The sequence below is a fragment of the Mauremys mutica genome, chromosome 6, assembly GCF_020497125.1.
Source record: "Mauremys mutica isolate MM-2020 ecotype Southern chromosome 6, ASM2049712v1, whole genome shotgun sequence".
In the NCBI taxonomy this organism is placed as follows: Eukaryota; Metazoa; Chordata; order Testudines; family Geoemydidae; genus Mauremys; species Mauremys mutica.
The window spans coordinates 48403494-48419045 of NC_059077.1; the positions used below are offsets into that span (position 1 = coordinate 48403494).

Here is a 15552-nt window from a genome sequence, read left to right on the forward strand (position 1 = left end):
ACTGCCTTATGAGAAACTAAACTAAAAGATGGTCCTAAATTTAAAGCTCTTAAAATAAGATTTTGTAAAACCTAAGACTAACAGGAATGTTTCCTCGGTATTTTAAATTCCAATGAAATCAGTTTTTAAACAAATCAAATACTGGGGAGCTATGTTTAAACCTAAATATTGCAGCATTAAGGACCTGAAAGGCAACTGATTTAAAAAGAAAGTAAAACTGACTTTATTGATTTTATTGTTCAAGTTCAAAGTAACTGAAAAAGAAAACAAAAGGTCATCCACTGTAACAAGCAAATTGAATTTTTAATATTTTTTCACTTTTAATAGTCATAAATGTTTTTAGTGACATAGGTAAAGACATTTGTAATGTACGATTTTTAAGCTGACTGTCCTTTTAAGACATTATAGTATATTAAAATACTGCCTGAGTTCATCATTAAGTGTTTAATTATTGAAGAATTAAGGCATAATTTGCTGTAACATATAATAATATTGATACGTTTCTGTGTTGAGGATGTTCAGAATATCCACAGTCAGTGTCTCAGATAATTGTTCAGATTCTCTGCAAGCATACATCTTGGATTTTAACCATCTTATTATCTATAACTGTGCTTTCATTAGAAACATTATTTCAGTAATACTGCCCCTCACTACTTGCATATGATGGAAGTTTTATATCTAGGTAGAGTTTACTCAAATTGTTCTTTGTTTATCAAAAGTGGGCTTTGAATTTCATAGCAGTTTAAAATAGGGCTGTCAAGTAATTAAAAAAATTAATTGCACGATTAATCGCACTGTTGAACAATAACAGAATACCATTTGGATGTTTTCTACATTTTCAATTATAACACAGAATACAAAGTGTACAGTGCTCTCTTTATATTTATTTTTGATTGCAAGTATTTGCACTGTAAAAAAAACACAAGAAACAGTATTTTTCAATTCACCAAATACAAATATGTAGTGCAATCTGTTTATCATGGAAGTTGAACTTACAAATGTAGAATTATGTACAAACAAAAGAGCATTTGAAAATAAAACAATGTACAATTTTAGAGCCTGCAAGTCCACTCCGTCCTACTTATTGTTCAGCCAATTGCTCAGACAAACAAGTGTTTCCATTTGCAGAAGATAGTGCTACCTGCTTTTTTTTTGTTTTGTTACATAACTGCATTCAAAAACAAAACAATGTAAAACTTCAGAGCCTACAAGTCCACTCAGTTCTACTTCTTGTTCAGCCAATCACTAAGACAAATAGGGAGATAATGCTGCCTACTTCTTACTTACAGTCATCACCTGAAAGTGAGAACAGGTGTTCTCATGGCACTGTTATAGCCAGCATCACAAGATATTTATGTGCCAGATGTGCTAGAGATTCATATGTCTCTTCATGCTTCAACCAACATCCCAGGGGACATGCGTCCATGCTGAAGACAGGTTCTGCTCGAAAACAATCCAAAGCAGTGTTTATTTTCATCATCTGAGTCAGATGCCACTAGCAGAAGGTTGATTTTCTTTTTTGGTGGTTCGGGTTCTGTAGTTTCTGCATCAGAGTGTTTCTCTTTTAAGACTTCTGAAAGCATGCTCCACACCTCATTCCTCTCAGATTTTGAAAGGCACTTCAGATTCTTAAACCTTGGGTCGAGAACTGTAGCTATCTTTAGAAATCTCACATTGGTACCTTCTTTGCATTTTGTCAAATCAGCAGTGAAAGTGTTCTTAAAATGTACATCATGTGCTGGGTCATCATCCGAGACTGCTATAACATGAAATATATGGCAGAATGTGAGTAAAGCAGAGCAGGGGATATACAGTTATCCTGCAAGGAGTCAGTCACACATTTAACGCTTTCTTTTCTTAACAAGTGTCATAAGCATGTCCAGTGGAATGGTGGCTGAAGCATGAAGGGGCACATGAATGTTTAGCATACACAAAAGCATTATCTTCTCTAAATGTGAACAAACTTGTTTGTCTTAGCGATTGGCTAAACAAGAAGTAGGACTGAGTGGACTGGCAGGCGCTGAAGTTTTACATTGTTTTGTTTTTTGAGTGCAGTTATGTAACAAAAAAAATCTGTAAGTTTCACAACAAAGGGATTGCATTACAGTACTTGTATCAGGTGAATTGAAAATTACTATTTCTTTTGTTTATCATTTTTACAGTGCAAATATTTGAATAAAAAACTTGGAGTTCAATTGCAACACAGAATAGAATATATATGAAAATATAAAAAAATCCAAAATATTTAATAAATTTCAATTGGTAATCTATTGTTTAACAGCGCACTTAAAACTGTGATTAATCGCGATTAACTTTTTAATCATGATTAATTTTTTTGAGTAAATCATGTGAGTTAACTGCGATTAATTGACAGCCCTAGTTTAAAAGTTATTCTTCCAACTTTTTGGCTTAAACCTCTTTGGACAGTGATTGGATTCACATCCTTTTTGCCTTAAGCCTCTTAACTTTGGTTCTCATCTGTGGAGTTTAGATATTTTCTTTTATGATCCATTTTTAATTTTTTGAGTTCCACGTTGGTGAATTTCCCACAAATTGTTGCTAGAGCAGTATAGAGATGGGAAAATCAGAGTTACCCTGTTTTGTATTTCCCTTATGTTTCCAACTTTACAAGTAGAACTGTAGATACCTTTAAATTTTCCTACTGTAAATTAATTAACAGGAAAGGGAAGAAATGTATTAAGGCTAAGGGAGAGAGTCTACTGAAAACTTTGTCTTTTGCCTCTGTTAACTTCATACATGTGTTGAAGGAACTGTACTCAGAAAGGGAAATGAAAGTATGAACTTTCCATGGTGAAGAGCCTCATTTTGTAAGAGACCCTGGAGAGCTCCTGTGTCAGGGCACTTTTTTTATTTTTTTCTTACGATAACTTACAGTTGAAGTGAGTGACAGAGTTCAGTCAGCCACTGTGATAAACAGGAACATTTTTTAGAGTCCATTAGGCAGCAGGGATCAGCTGCAGATCCTTTATATACTAGCTAATTAATTTCATTTTGCCTTCCTTTTAATGTGCAGAAAAAATACCGGGTTACACTATGAATATGAAGTTCATCATGATTAAGATTGAGTTCTCACATTATAAGTTTGACAGACTGCTGGGAGATTTGATTTTTGTGCAATTTTAATACCATAAGAGCCCCGTGAGAGCCAAGGAAAGGCTATATTTTGACAATACATGTGGATTCATATGAAATTATTTATTTATTTAATTCATTATTTTCTCCCTTCTATACATATATAGTCATTTTAGTGAACATTATCACTCTGTGTTGAAGGCGGTTAGTCACCTAGCAACTGTTGACTGCATTTTCTCATTGGCCAAGGTTGCTAAACAAGGAGCCTATTGCAGGTAATCAGTTTTAAACTGCTGTTTATTGATTTAAAAGGCAGAATATTAAAATAAGCTTTGATCTGACATACTTAGAACAATAAAATGTACTGATAAATGTTGCTAGTGCTATAAGTTTCAGCATTGTTTTACAAACGTAGACTAAGGCATGGTCTCAACCCTGATGAGTTTACCATCTAAATTACATAATGCAAAGACAGAAAAGTTTTTAGAAAGACTTGCATTTTGTCAACAACAATTTACTCATACGTGCATAGTTCCATTGTCTTCAAATGACGTGTTCACAGTGTGTCAAAATAAACTTGTTTAAATCTGTGTAGGGGATGGGGCCAAAGCTTTATGCTTCCGGGGAGTAGGTCCTGAAATGTCTGCAGTGCTGATCAATTTTCAGTCTTTCAATTTAGTAGTCCTCAGCTGACATACCAAATAACACCTCTGCTAAAGATTTCAATATTGGTGTAAAGTAGTGTTCCTGCAAATCTTTTATATCCATGTGCAGAATGAATTTTGTTTGTGCACCAATATGGAAGTGATATGCGGCAGGGGTGTAGCCGAGGGGTTTGGAGTTTGGGAGGGGGCTCAGGGCTGGGGTAGAGGGCTCTGGGGTGGGCCAGGATGAGGGGTTTGGGGTGTGGGAGAGGGCAGAGGGTAGGGCTTGGGGTGCAGGGAGGTAAGGGCTCTAGCTAGCTGGGGGTGCAGGCTCTGAGGTGGGGCCAGGGATGAGGGTATTGGGGTGCGAGAGGGGGCTCAGGGCTGGGGCAGAGGATTGGGTGTGGGGTGAGGGCTCCAGCTGGCGGTGTGGGCTCTGGGGTGGGGCCGGGGATGAGAAATTTGGGGTGCAGGCTGCCCTGGGGTTAGGGTCAGAGGACTCCACCCAGCCCTCTCCCTGCTGGCAGCAGCTCTGGGGCTGGGGCCAGAGGAGTCCTCCCAGCCCTCTCCCCACCTGCAGCAGTCCTGGGGCTGGGGCCCTCTCCCCGCTGGCAGGAGCTCCCGGACCAGGGAAGAGGCCAACAGCAGCTCTGGCCTGCACGCCCCAGCTTGCTCCCCTCCCCACCAGGCCCCTGTTGCTGCACTCCTGTGAGCCCCTTTATAGCCTGCTGTGCAGGTTAGAGGAAACTTAGGTGTAAAGCTGAGTAAATATGAAGAGAGAATTTTGTTCACTTGTTCTTATAATTCGTATAGTTCTGTTTTATTATATTTAGAATACAAAAAAAAGTCTCTCTTTTTAGTACTAACATTTCTATTAAAAAAAAATTTGCAGATGACGATTTCCACAGATTATATGAGAGCTTTAAGTGTTCCAAACTATTAGTTCTAATATTTATCAGCCCACAAATTTTTCCTTCTGTTGATGGCTTATGGTTTGTATACCCACATAAAACTTTTCTCAAATGCCTTTCCTATGCAGAAGTACATACAAAGCTTAGTGGAAACAACTAACAGTAAAACAAAAATGTATTTAACTAAATAATTTTCTGTTACATAATTTAACTTGATTTCCAAAATATTTTAAACATTCTACAATTAGAATTCGGTATACACTTGAAATCTTTTCAATAGACTACTTTCCCTAGTCATACTGAAGGAATAAATAATAATGCTATTGTGAGATATCTTAACAGTTGGATATTTAAACAATTAAAATATATTTTACTTAATATTATTAAGCTGCAATAAATTATAGGTAAATGGATAAATCCGTGAGCTGGCTTCACCTGCAAGCTATCACAAAATTGCTTTAGGAAAAAGAGCCCTTTGGAAGTGTATTTAAATGTGTGTCGTGTAAGTGAAGTGAACTCTCTCTAATGTTGATCACTTTTGGACCTTTGAGAACTTTGCTTATCTTGGTCAAGGTCTAATTCTGTAGGTTAGACCAGGCCTAAGTTACATTAACATACAGTCACCGCAGTAATTAAATCGCTTTTGCATGTCCACTTTACATTCCTTGTGTCGGTGTTGCATGTCCTCACTAGAAGCGCTTGCATCAATGCACAGGGCAGTGCACCATGGGTAACTATCCCACTGTGCAACTTGCCACCATCTAGTGCAGTGTGTTTTGGGAATGGTTTGGAGAGCTTCATGGGAGCAAATGAGTTGAGCAGGAGTGACTGGGAACATGATTTCAGTGTGCCAGGATGCAGTTTTCTCCATCCCATAATTTTATCTGCATCCCATAATGTTTTACACCTCTTTTTAAAAGTCTCGCAAACCCACACATCTGCTGTCTGTGTGAGAATCATGGATTCTGCACAACTCTGCACTAGAATTCATTTTTCATCTGTTTATGGTTTATTGTAAAGATATCTGTATGCTGTTTAGAATGCCTTCCCTAAGATTTCATCATGATATTCCTAAATAATTAAATGTAATGAACAGTGTACTGACATCTACTTCTTTGTGCAGACCAGTTGTGCAAGATAAAGGGAAAAAAATAGTTATAAAAAATGGCAGACACCCTGTGATTGATGTATTGCTAGGAGAACAAGATCAGTATGTTCCAAACAGCACCAACCTATCCGTAAGTATGGGGCTATGAAGGATTGAATATTAGTCAAAGGAAGGATTCTAGAATTTGCTTCTGGTCCAGGAAATTAAATAAATAATTTAATTATACAGATGGCGGCTTGCTTGCATTTCAAAAGATCTCTCTTGAATCCATGTCCACATCTGTTTTACCACATGGCTAGATTATCAACGTTTTTCTGATTTCAAACAGTCAGTTGCACACTTCTACAGCATCATTCAGATTAATGGCACAAACAAATTGAAGAGGTGACCTCAAAAGACAGTATGATTAGGGTTGGGAAAACTGGAATTTATGTGGTCATTCTAAGGAACATAATACAAATATTTTGTAATAATGCTTAACATACAGCTAATGCAGAAAAATAATCGATCATATTTTTATTTTATATGGATATTTCTGAGAAATGTATCTATTATGATTTTGGCTGGGGGAAGGGACATGTTAAGTTCTGAGAAACTAAAATCTCAGGAATTGCAAGGTCTTTTAATCCTTGCCACTAAATATTCACCTCAATTTTTTTTTTGTAATATTACACTTCTGCTTTGTACAAACAGAAATAAATACTTTCAACCTACTTCTGAACATCAGCTGCCTTTGCATACTTTATTTTTCTATGTTTATGGTAGGTGTTGATATGGAGCTGTTTCTATGGTAAAATATATTCTACTTTGTATTGCATACATTTACATATTAATTATTTTTCAAAGCTATTATAGAATGTTGATATCAAAGTGTTGTATGTTGCTTCAGTGTAAAATGAACATTAAAAAAATCTTCTGCAACTCAGAACTAATTACAAAAGGTATTTCCAAAAAATCTGGTTTTTTATTCAATAATCTTACATTTTTCTGTTAGCCATGTTCTAATGTTATAATTTAGCAACTAATACAGAAGCAATGGATAAAATCCAGGTGATACTGGCATAATCAGTGTTGATTCTAGTGTTGTTTCCAGCTCTTGTTACTTTTCTGTGGATGGTGGGTCGGAACCTAGTTCATCAAAATGCTTCTATTTCAAATAAAACAGTTTGAATTATCAGGAGACTATGCCTGCAGAAATGCCTTCAACTGTGTTTTTTACCTGCCTGAAACTATTGCTAGAGCCTTTCTATCAGGGCCATAACATGAACATGTCTCCTCCTCCTTTGATCTCCTCTTAAAAATATTCATGAACTATTCTTCTTATGTATTAAGTTTATGATAGGACTTCAAACCTAAAAGTTGGTTTTATTACTTCAAAACAAATTTTGTGTAAACAAGCTATTTCTTCTACAGGCTGGGAAATAGGAAATAGAGATATATCCATTTTTAAATATTTGGGTGGTGGTCAGATATGATGATGATGGGAGTCCTATAAGTACCATGATTCTTTCTTCATGTACAGAAACAGAGATATCACTTAATTTCTATTTTTAATTTGGATTATTTATGAGAATTCTAGACTCTTTATTAGGAGAGGAATTAAGTCTGTGTTAATCACCGGACACATTTTTAAATACTGACGAAGTTATAGAACTGAATACTTAAAAATATTGGCAGTTAATATTGGTATATTTGCAACAGCTTTTAAAGTGTTGTCAGAGTAGTCCTTATGAAAGAAAAAATATTAGTGTTTTACAATAGTCACTCCAAATAAGGGCTGGGGGAAAGATGAGAGATGCAGAGGAGTAGACAGATTGGGCAGAGGCATTCCTTAGGGGAAGGTTTATTAAAAGGGCAACTTTAGGTCCTAGTAAAGAGGAAAGGATAGAACTTGATGAAGTACAGGTAGGAACTGAAGAGAAACTGCCAAATTAAAAAAAAAATCCCCTTCAGTTATATCACATGAAGGTAGACAACTAAATATTGATACATTTGATAAATTCTTCTATACAAATTCTAGAAGTTTAAATACTAAGATGGGTGAACTTGCTGGGTATTAAACAAGGATATTGATATAATAGGCATCCCAGAAACTTGGTGGAATGATGATAATGGGATGCAGTAATGCCAGGGTACACAATATATAAGAATGATAGAGTAGGTCTTGTAGGTGGGGGAATGGGACTTTATGTGAAAGAAAGCATAGAGTCAAATATAATAAAAATCTTAAATGAATCACATTTCAATGGATAGAAATTCCATGCTTGAATAATAATAAATATAGCAGTAGGAATATGCTATGGACCACCTGAAGCAGCTAATCCTGGATCCCACAAGGGGAGTGGCAATTCTTGAATTAGTCCTAAGTGGTGCACAGTATCTGGTCCAGGAGGTGACTATAGCTGAACCACTCAGAAATAACAATCATAATATAATTAAATGCAACATCCTTGAGAGGGGCGGGGGAGTACCAAAGAAACCCACCACAGTAGCATTTAACTTCAGAAAGAGGAACTACAAAAAAAAAAATGAGGAAGCTATGAAAATTAAAAGGAACAGCAAAAAGGGTGAGATACCTGCAAACTGCATTTGAAACTGTTTGAAAACATGATAATAGAGGCTCAGACCACATGTATTCCCCAAATTAAAAAACAACAACAACAACAACAACAAAAAGCTATACAAATGCCACTATGGCTAAACAGCAGAGTAATGGAGACGGTTAGAGGCAAAAAGGCATCCTGTAAAAATTGGAAGTCAGATCCTACTGAGGAAAACAGAAAGGAGCATAAACTCTGGCAAGTCAAGTGTAAAAGTATAATTGGGCAGTCCAAAAAAGAACTTGAAGAACAATTTAGCCAAAGACACAAACTAACAGCAAATGTTGTTGGTTTTTTTAAAGTACATCGGAAGCAGAAAGTCTGCCAAACAGTCAGTGGGGCCACTGGATGATCAAGGTGCTATAAAGGTACATTCAAAAAAGACAAGGCCATTGCAGAGAAATGAATGAATTTTTTGCATTGGTGTTCACTGCAGAGGATGTGGGGGAGATTCCCACACAGGAGCCATTCTTTTAGGTGACAGATCTAAGGACCTATCCCAGATTGAGGTGTCAATAAAGGAGATTTTAGAACAAATTGATAAATTAAACAGAAATAAGTCACAAGACTCAGATGGTATTTACCCAAGAGTGCTGAAGGAACTCAAATATGAAATTGCAGATTTTTAAAATAGGCTCCAGCATTGATCCTGACAATAACAGATCAGTAAACCTAACATCAGTAACAGGCAAATTGGTTGAAACTATAGTAAAGAAGAGAATTATCTGACACATAGATTAACACAATATGTTGTGGAAGAGTCAACACGGTTTTGTAAAGTGAAATAATTTCTCAGCCATCTGTTAGAATTCTTTGAGTGTGTCAATAAGAATGTGGAACAGGGTGAACCAGTGGATATAGTGTACTTGGACTTTCAGAAAGCCTTTGACAAGGTCCCACACCAAAGGCTCTTAAGCAAAGAGTAAAAAGAGAAGGGCCTCTCATGGGTTAGCAATGGGTTAAAAGATAGAAATAAAGGGTAGGAATAAACAGTCTGTTTTCGTAGTGAAGAGAGGTAAATAGTGTGGTCCTCAAGGATTTGTACTGGGACCAGTGCTGTTCAACATATTCATAAAATGATCTAGAAAAAGGGGTAAACAGTGAAGTGGCAAAGTTTGCAGACAATATAAAATTACTCAAGATAGTTAAGTCCAAAGCTGATTGTGAAAATTACAAAGGGATCTCACAAAACGAGGTGATGGGCAACAAAATGGCAAATGAAATTCAGTGTTGATAAGTGCAAAATTTGGAAAAAATCATCCCAGCTAGACATACAAAATTATGCATTCTAAATTAGCTGTTACCACTCAAGAAAAATCTTGGAGTAATTGTGGATAGTTCTCTGAAAACATCCACTCAATGTGCAGTGGCAGTCAAAAAACTAATAGAATATTAGGAACCATTAGGATAGGAATAGATAATAATCCAGAAAATATCATAATGCAACTATATAAATCCATGGTACGTTCACCCCTGGAATATCGCATATAGTTTTGGTCACCCATCTCAAAAAAAAAAAAAAATTGGAAAACATACAAAGAAAAGCAACAAAAATGAATAGAGGTATGGAACAGCTTCCATATGAGGAGAGATTAAAAAGACTGAGACTGTTCATCTTGAAAGAATATGGTAGAGGTCTATGAAATCATGAATGGTATGGAGAAAGTAAATAAGGAAGTGTTATTTACCCCTGGGCATAACACAAGAGCCATGGGTCACCCAATGAAATTAATAGGCAGCAGGTTTAAAACAAACAAAAGGAAGTATTACTTCACACAACACAGAGTCATCCTGTGGAATTCATTGCCAAGGGTTGTTGTGAAGGCCAAAAGTGTAGCTGGGTTCAAAAAAGAATTGGATAAGTTCATGGAGGATAGGTCCATCAGTGGCTGTTAGCCAAGATGGTCAGGGATGTAACCTCTGCACTGGATGTCCCTAAGCCTATGATTGCCAGAAGCAGGGGCTGGACTACTTAATAATTGTATTGCTCTTTTCATTTCTTCTGACACATCTGGCACTGGCCACTGTCGAAAGATAGGATACCGAGCTAGATAGACCATTGGTCTGACCCAGTATGGCCATTCTAATGCTGCAGTAGTGGTTTGTAAAACATAGTGTTTTGCACCATTATTACTGTAGTAATGTAGTGTGGGGATGGAAGGATAAATTTCTAATCATATTAGAAAATACAACCTTTTCAAGCACAGAGTCGACATTCTTATGAAATTAAGGGAATTCCCACTAGTGTCACACTGTACATGGAGCAACAAAAGTGGATATCCTATTAAATGGTTTCTTCACAGAATTATTATTAGAAGTAAATAATTTTCTTTTTAAGCTGCTGCTTCTTCCCCTCAGAAAAATAACTTTATTATGTAGAAGGCATATTAAATACTGAGAACATACCCTTTGTATATACATCTCATACATACATCATTGTAAAACATACTATCAGTTAAATAAGCACTCCATCTCAAGAGTGTATTTAACAGCTGTTTTGCATTTTCCAGGGTGACAAAGAAAGGGTAATGATAATTACTGGACCCAACATGGGTGGAAAGAGCTCCTATATAAAACAAGTTGCACTGATCACGATCATGGCACAGATTGGTTCCTATGTTCCTGCAGAGGAGTCCACAGTTGGAATTGTGGATGGTATTTTTACCAGGTAATCTATCAGAACTTCTTTTATGTTCTGGGGGTGGAATGGAATTACTGTAGTACAGTTTTTTGCACTGCTGATTATAGTTTCATTATTTAACTTGGGGCTACATATGCAATTATATTTTTCAAAATTATGTTATTTTTAAATGAATTGTCCACTTTCTGGTTTCTTACCCCTCAATAAAACATCTGGCCAAAATGTCTAAACCTGAATGCCTAAAGTCTGAATCTTTAAACAGAATCTTTCTGGCTTAATTTTTAAAGATGGTAGGCAGTTGCTACTTGCACTGAAGTGAATGGTAGCAGGAAATGCTCAGCATATCTGAAAATCATGCCAAGTACAGTGGTATCTAACTGTAGACTGTCAAGTTTGAAAATTTTGTCCCACATATTTTGTGTGTTATCCTTGAGCCTTACCTCATTTATTAATCATTCCAGTTCAACTTGCACAAAATGTCAGATTTGTTTAAAAAACAGTGCTGAATAAAGATGTAAGAATATTAACAAACCCCAAATTTTTGTATTTTGTAGCTGTAATGGATTCTAGAAAACATCCTGCTGTGATTTTCCCCTTTTCCCCCCTCCCACCCCATGTCTTCCTCTCTTTTTGGTTCTCTCTCACACACTGCAAAAAGGTCAGATTGCTGAAGCCATTTGAATTTAAATTTCAAAAATAACATATTCCTCTGAGAGAGGTCTCTTCCATATAAACTCTTCGACAGTGCCCATTACTGTGGCATTTGAATACCTTTTAGAGTTAGGGAAAAAAGGGGTCTCTGTAATCTCTCAGTAATAATTTTATTGTATAAAAATGTTGCATTTTTATATCTCATTGTTTTCATAGTTGGAAGGAACAACATATCATATGATACACTTTCATGCCAAGCAATCTAAGGAATTTAGAAAACAATTTGTTACCTTACTAGATGTTAATTGGAGTTGAAACATCAAAATAGCTATTAGCTGTCTTTTTCCTACCCGTTTTCTCATACTTAGAAACCTAAGGTCAAACTGTGTTATTAATCAACCGAATAAGCCTTTGTTGATGGGAAATGGAAATTTGTAAGGTATGTTATTTATTGCATTGGTAACGACATTCCATTTAGAGAAAGTTTTAAAGATAATTTTTGGCTTCCTGCATAAAGATAGCTGAACGTACTATGACAAAATTCCTCCTCTACCTTGGTGAGTCCTGCACTTATTGGCGGATTTTCTCACCTCACAGATTCACCATGTGGGTCAGGAAACAGCCCAGAGACCTTCCCCTCTGGTAGAAACCACAGTCCAGGTCAATTCCTCCTGTGTTTGATCAGGAGTTGGGAGGTTTGGGAGGAACCCGGGCCCACCCTCTACTCCGGGTTCCAGCCCAGAGCGCTGTGGACTGCAGCTGTCTAGAGTGCCTCCTGGTACAGCTGCGCAACAGCTGCAACTCCCTGGGCTACTTCCCCATGGCCTCTTCCCAACACCTTCTTTATCCTCACCAGAAGACCTTTCTCCTGGTGCCTGATAATGCTTGCACTCCTCAGTCTTCCAACAATATGTCTTCTCACTCTTGCTCCCAGCTCCTCGCATGCATGCCACAAACTGAAGTGAAGTCCTTTTTAAACTCAGGTGCCCTGATTAGCTAGCCTGTCCTAATTGATTCTAGCAGTTTCTTAATTGGCTCCAGGTGTCTTAATTATCCTGCCTGTCTTAATTGGTTCTAGCAGGTTCCTAATTACTCTAGTTCAGCCCCTGCTCTGGTCACTCAGGGAACAGAAAACTACTCATCCAGTGACCAGTATATTTGCCCTCTACCAGACTGCTGTACCCCACTGGCCTGGGTCTGTCACAGTACCAGCCTTTTTATTAGAGAGACATGGTGGGTGAAATATTGTAGAACCTCAGAGTTATGAACACGTCAGAAATGGAGGTTGTACGTAACTCTGAACAAAACGTTATGGTGGTGCTTTCAAAAGTTTACGACTGAACATTGATTTAATATAGCTTTGAAACTTTATTATGCAGAAGAAAAATGCTGCTTTTAACCATCTTAATTTAAATGAAACAAGCACAGAAACAGTTTTCTTACCTTGTCAATTTTTTTTAAACTTTACCTTTTATTTTTTTTAGAAGTTTACATTTAACACATGTACTGTATTTGCTTTTTTGGGCGGGGGGGCTCTGTTGTTGCATGATTGCATGCTTCCAGTTTCAAATGAAGTGTGTGGTTGACCGGTCAATTCTTAACTTTGGTGTTTGTAACTCTGAGGTTCTACTGTAATATCTTTTACTGGACCAACTTCTGTTGGTGAGTGAGACAACTTTCAAGCTTATATAGAGCTCTTCTTCAGGTCTGGGAAATGTACTCAGAGAGTTAGAGCTAAATACAAGGTGGAACAGATTGTTTAGCATAAGTAGTTAACAGATATTTCAAGGGAACGTTCAAGGTGAAATGGCCTGTTGACACCACTCCAGTCATAAGGGGAAAAGGAAGGCGGGGAGGAGGTGAGAAGACAGCAAGGGGGATTGTTAGTGGGTTATAGGTTGTTGTAGTAAGCCATAAATCCAGTGTCTCTGTTTAGTCCATGAGGAGAGGGGTGCTGATATCAGGATGTCCCCCTGCTCCTGCACCACCCCCTCCACTCTGTACCCCCTCTCCACAAAGCAGAGGAGAGGGACAGAAAGGAGGGAGCTTGCTGGAAGCTGTTGCTTCCAGTCTGAACTAGCTGATCTGCTTAAAAGGGCAACTTACTTGAAGTGGGGTCAGCGAACTTCAAGGGGCATTGCACATCTCTCTCTCACTCATGCATGCACCCCTCAGCACTTTGGAAAGTCAGAACCTGTGCAGCCATGCATGTGCTATCAGGAGGAGGGAGTGGTGTGCTATCCCTCCCTTGGTGTTATCCCACCTCACGGGGCCCCCGTTGGAACATGCTCATGGTCTCACCTTTTATGGAAGGTAGCCTTCCTCATGGCTATCACAGCCCAGTGGGTCTCGGAGCTTAGGGCCCTGACCTGCGACCCCCCACACATAGTCTTTCACAAGGACAAGATGCAGCTCTGCCCAGACCCTGCATTCCTCCCTAAGGTGGTCTCTGCCTTTCACATGGGCCAGGACATCTTCCTGCCTGTCCTCTGCCCCAAACCTCATGCCTCTAATGAGGAACACTGCCTACATACGCTCGATATGTGCAGGGCACTGGCTTTTTATCTGGATTGGACTAAGCCATTCCGCAGGTCCTCGCAACACTTTGTTGCTTCAGCCGAGCGCATGAAGGGTCAACTGATCTCCACTGTGCTTCAGCTAGGGAATCTGTGAACTCCTACCCATCTCCATCAGACATAGCTTGCAATCACCTACTGTGGAATACACATGAGCAATCACTCGAAGAAGAAAGGACAGTTGCTTGTTCCATAACTGTCGTTCTTCGAGATGTGTTGCTCATGTCTATTCCACATCCCGCCCTCCTTCCCCTCTATCGGAGTTGGTCCGGCAAGAAGGAACTGAGGGTGGGGGGAGCGCATGGCTCCCCTTATAGCACGCTATAGAGATGCCACTCCAGGGGTCGCAGCAGCACTCCCCCTACAGGTACTGCTAGGGGAAAAACTTCCGGCACCGGTGCACGTGGCAAGCACGCTCACCTACTGTGGAATAGACATGAGCAACACATCTCGAAGAACGACAGTTATAGAACAGGTAACTGTCCTTTATTGAACATTCATGCTTTTTCTGCATTGTTACTGTTAATTCTGCCATTTCCACCTAATAGTGGACAGTGCTATTGTCAGGATTCTTTTTGTTCCTAATATACGTTAAAAAATCCTTTTTATTGTCCTTAATTCTGCTGGCCATAGGTTTCTCCTCGAGTCCTTTTGCTTCCCTTATCAATTTTCTACATTTCTTAACTTCCAATTTATATTCATTACTATCAACTTTTCTTCCATTTATTTTATATATATATATTTATAATTGCCTTCACTTCCCCTCTAAATGAGGTCAGTTTTTGTTAACAAATACAGCCTTCTTCCTCGATTGTGGCTTTTTTGGACATCTAGTAAAATGTTATCAAACAATTCCCAATTATCATTCATATTGTTCTAGTTAAATTCTTTCTCCCAGCTGATTTGGCTCATAATTGTTTTCAGCTTTGTGAAATTAGTCCTTTAAAAACACCAAGTATATATATATTACTTTCTTGATTTGTTCTGTTTGCACATTATAAATGTGATCAAGTCATTATCACTCGTTACTATTAATTTTTAGTTCTGTGATCGGTTCTTCTTTAATCTGTCAAAACAAGGTCTAATATAGATAGAGCCCTGCAAATCAGCCTGTATCCACTTTATATCTGGGATATCCGCATCCGTGGTCCATATTTGCAGATCGTGGATCAGATGCGGATACAAATTCTGTATCCATGCAGGACTCTAAATATAGAGTTTCCGTGTGTTGGATGCAGTATTTTCTGAGTTAGGAAATTGTCATCTGTAATAATTAGGAAGTCCAAGGATGTTTTAGTACTGGCAGCATGAGCCCTCCAGCATATGTC

At 38.1% G+C, this 15552-nt stretch overlaps 1 protein-coding gene across 2 annotated transcripts in view; it reads left to right on the forward strand.

Annotated features, from left to right (window-relative positions):
* The window catches only part of MSH3 (mutS homolog 3), a 179010-nt gene that overhangs the window by 117350 nt on the left and 46108 nt on the right, over positions 1–15552 (forward strand). For both annotated transcript variants that reach the window (XM_045020759.1, XM_045020760.1), the window contains exons 18-20: positions 3261–3368; positions 5772–5886; positions 10867–11024. In XM_045020759.1, coding sequence (XP_044876694.1) covers positions 3261–3368; positions 5772–5886; positions 10867–11024 — 381 coding nt within the window. The remainder of the gene's footprint in view (positions 1–3260; positions 3369–5771; positions 5887–10866; positions 11025–15552) is intronic.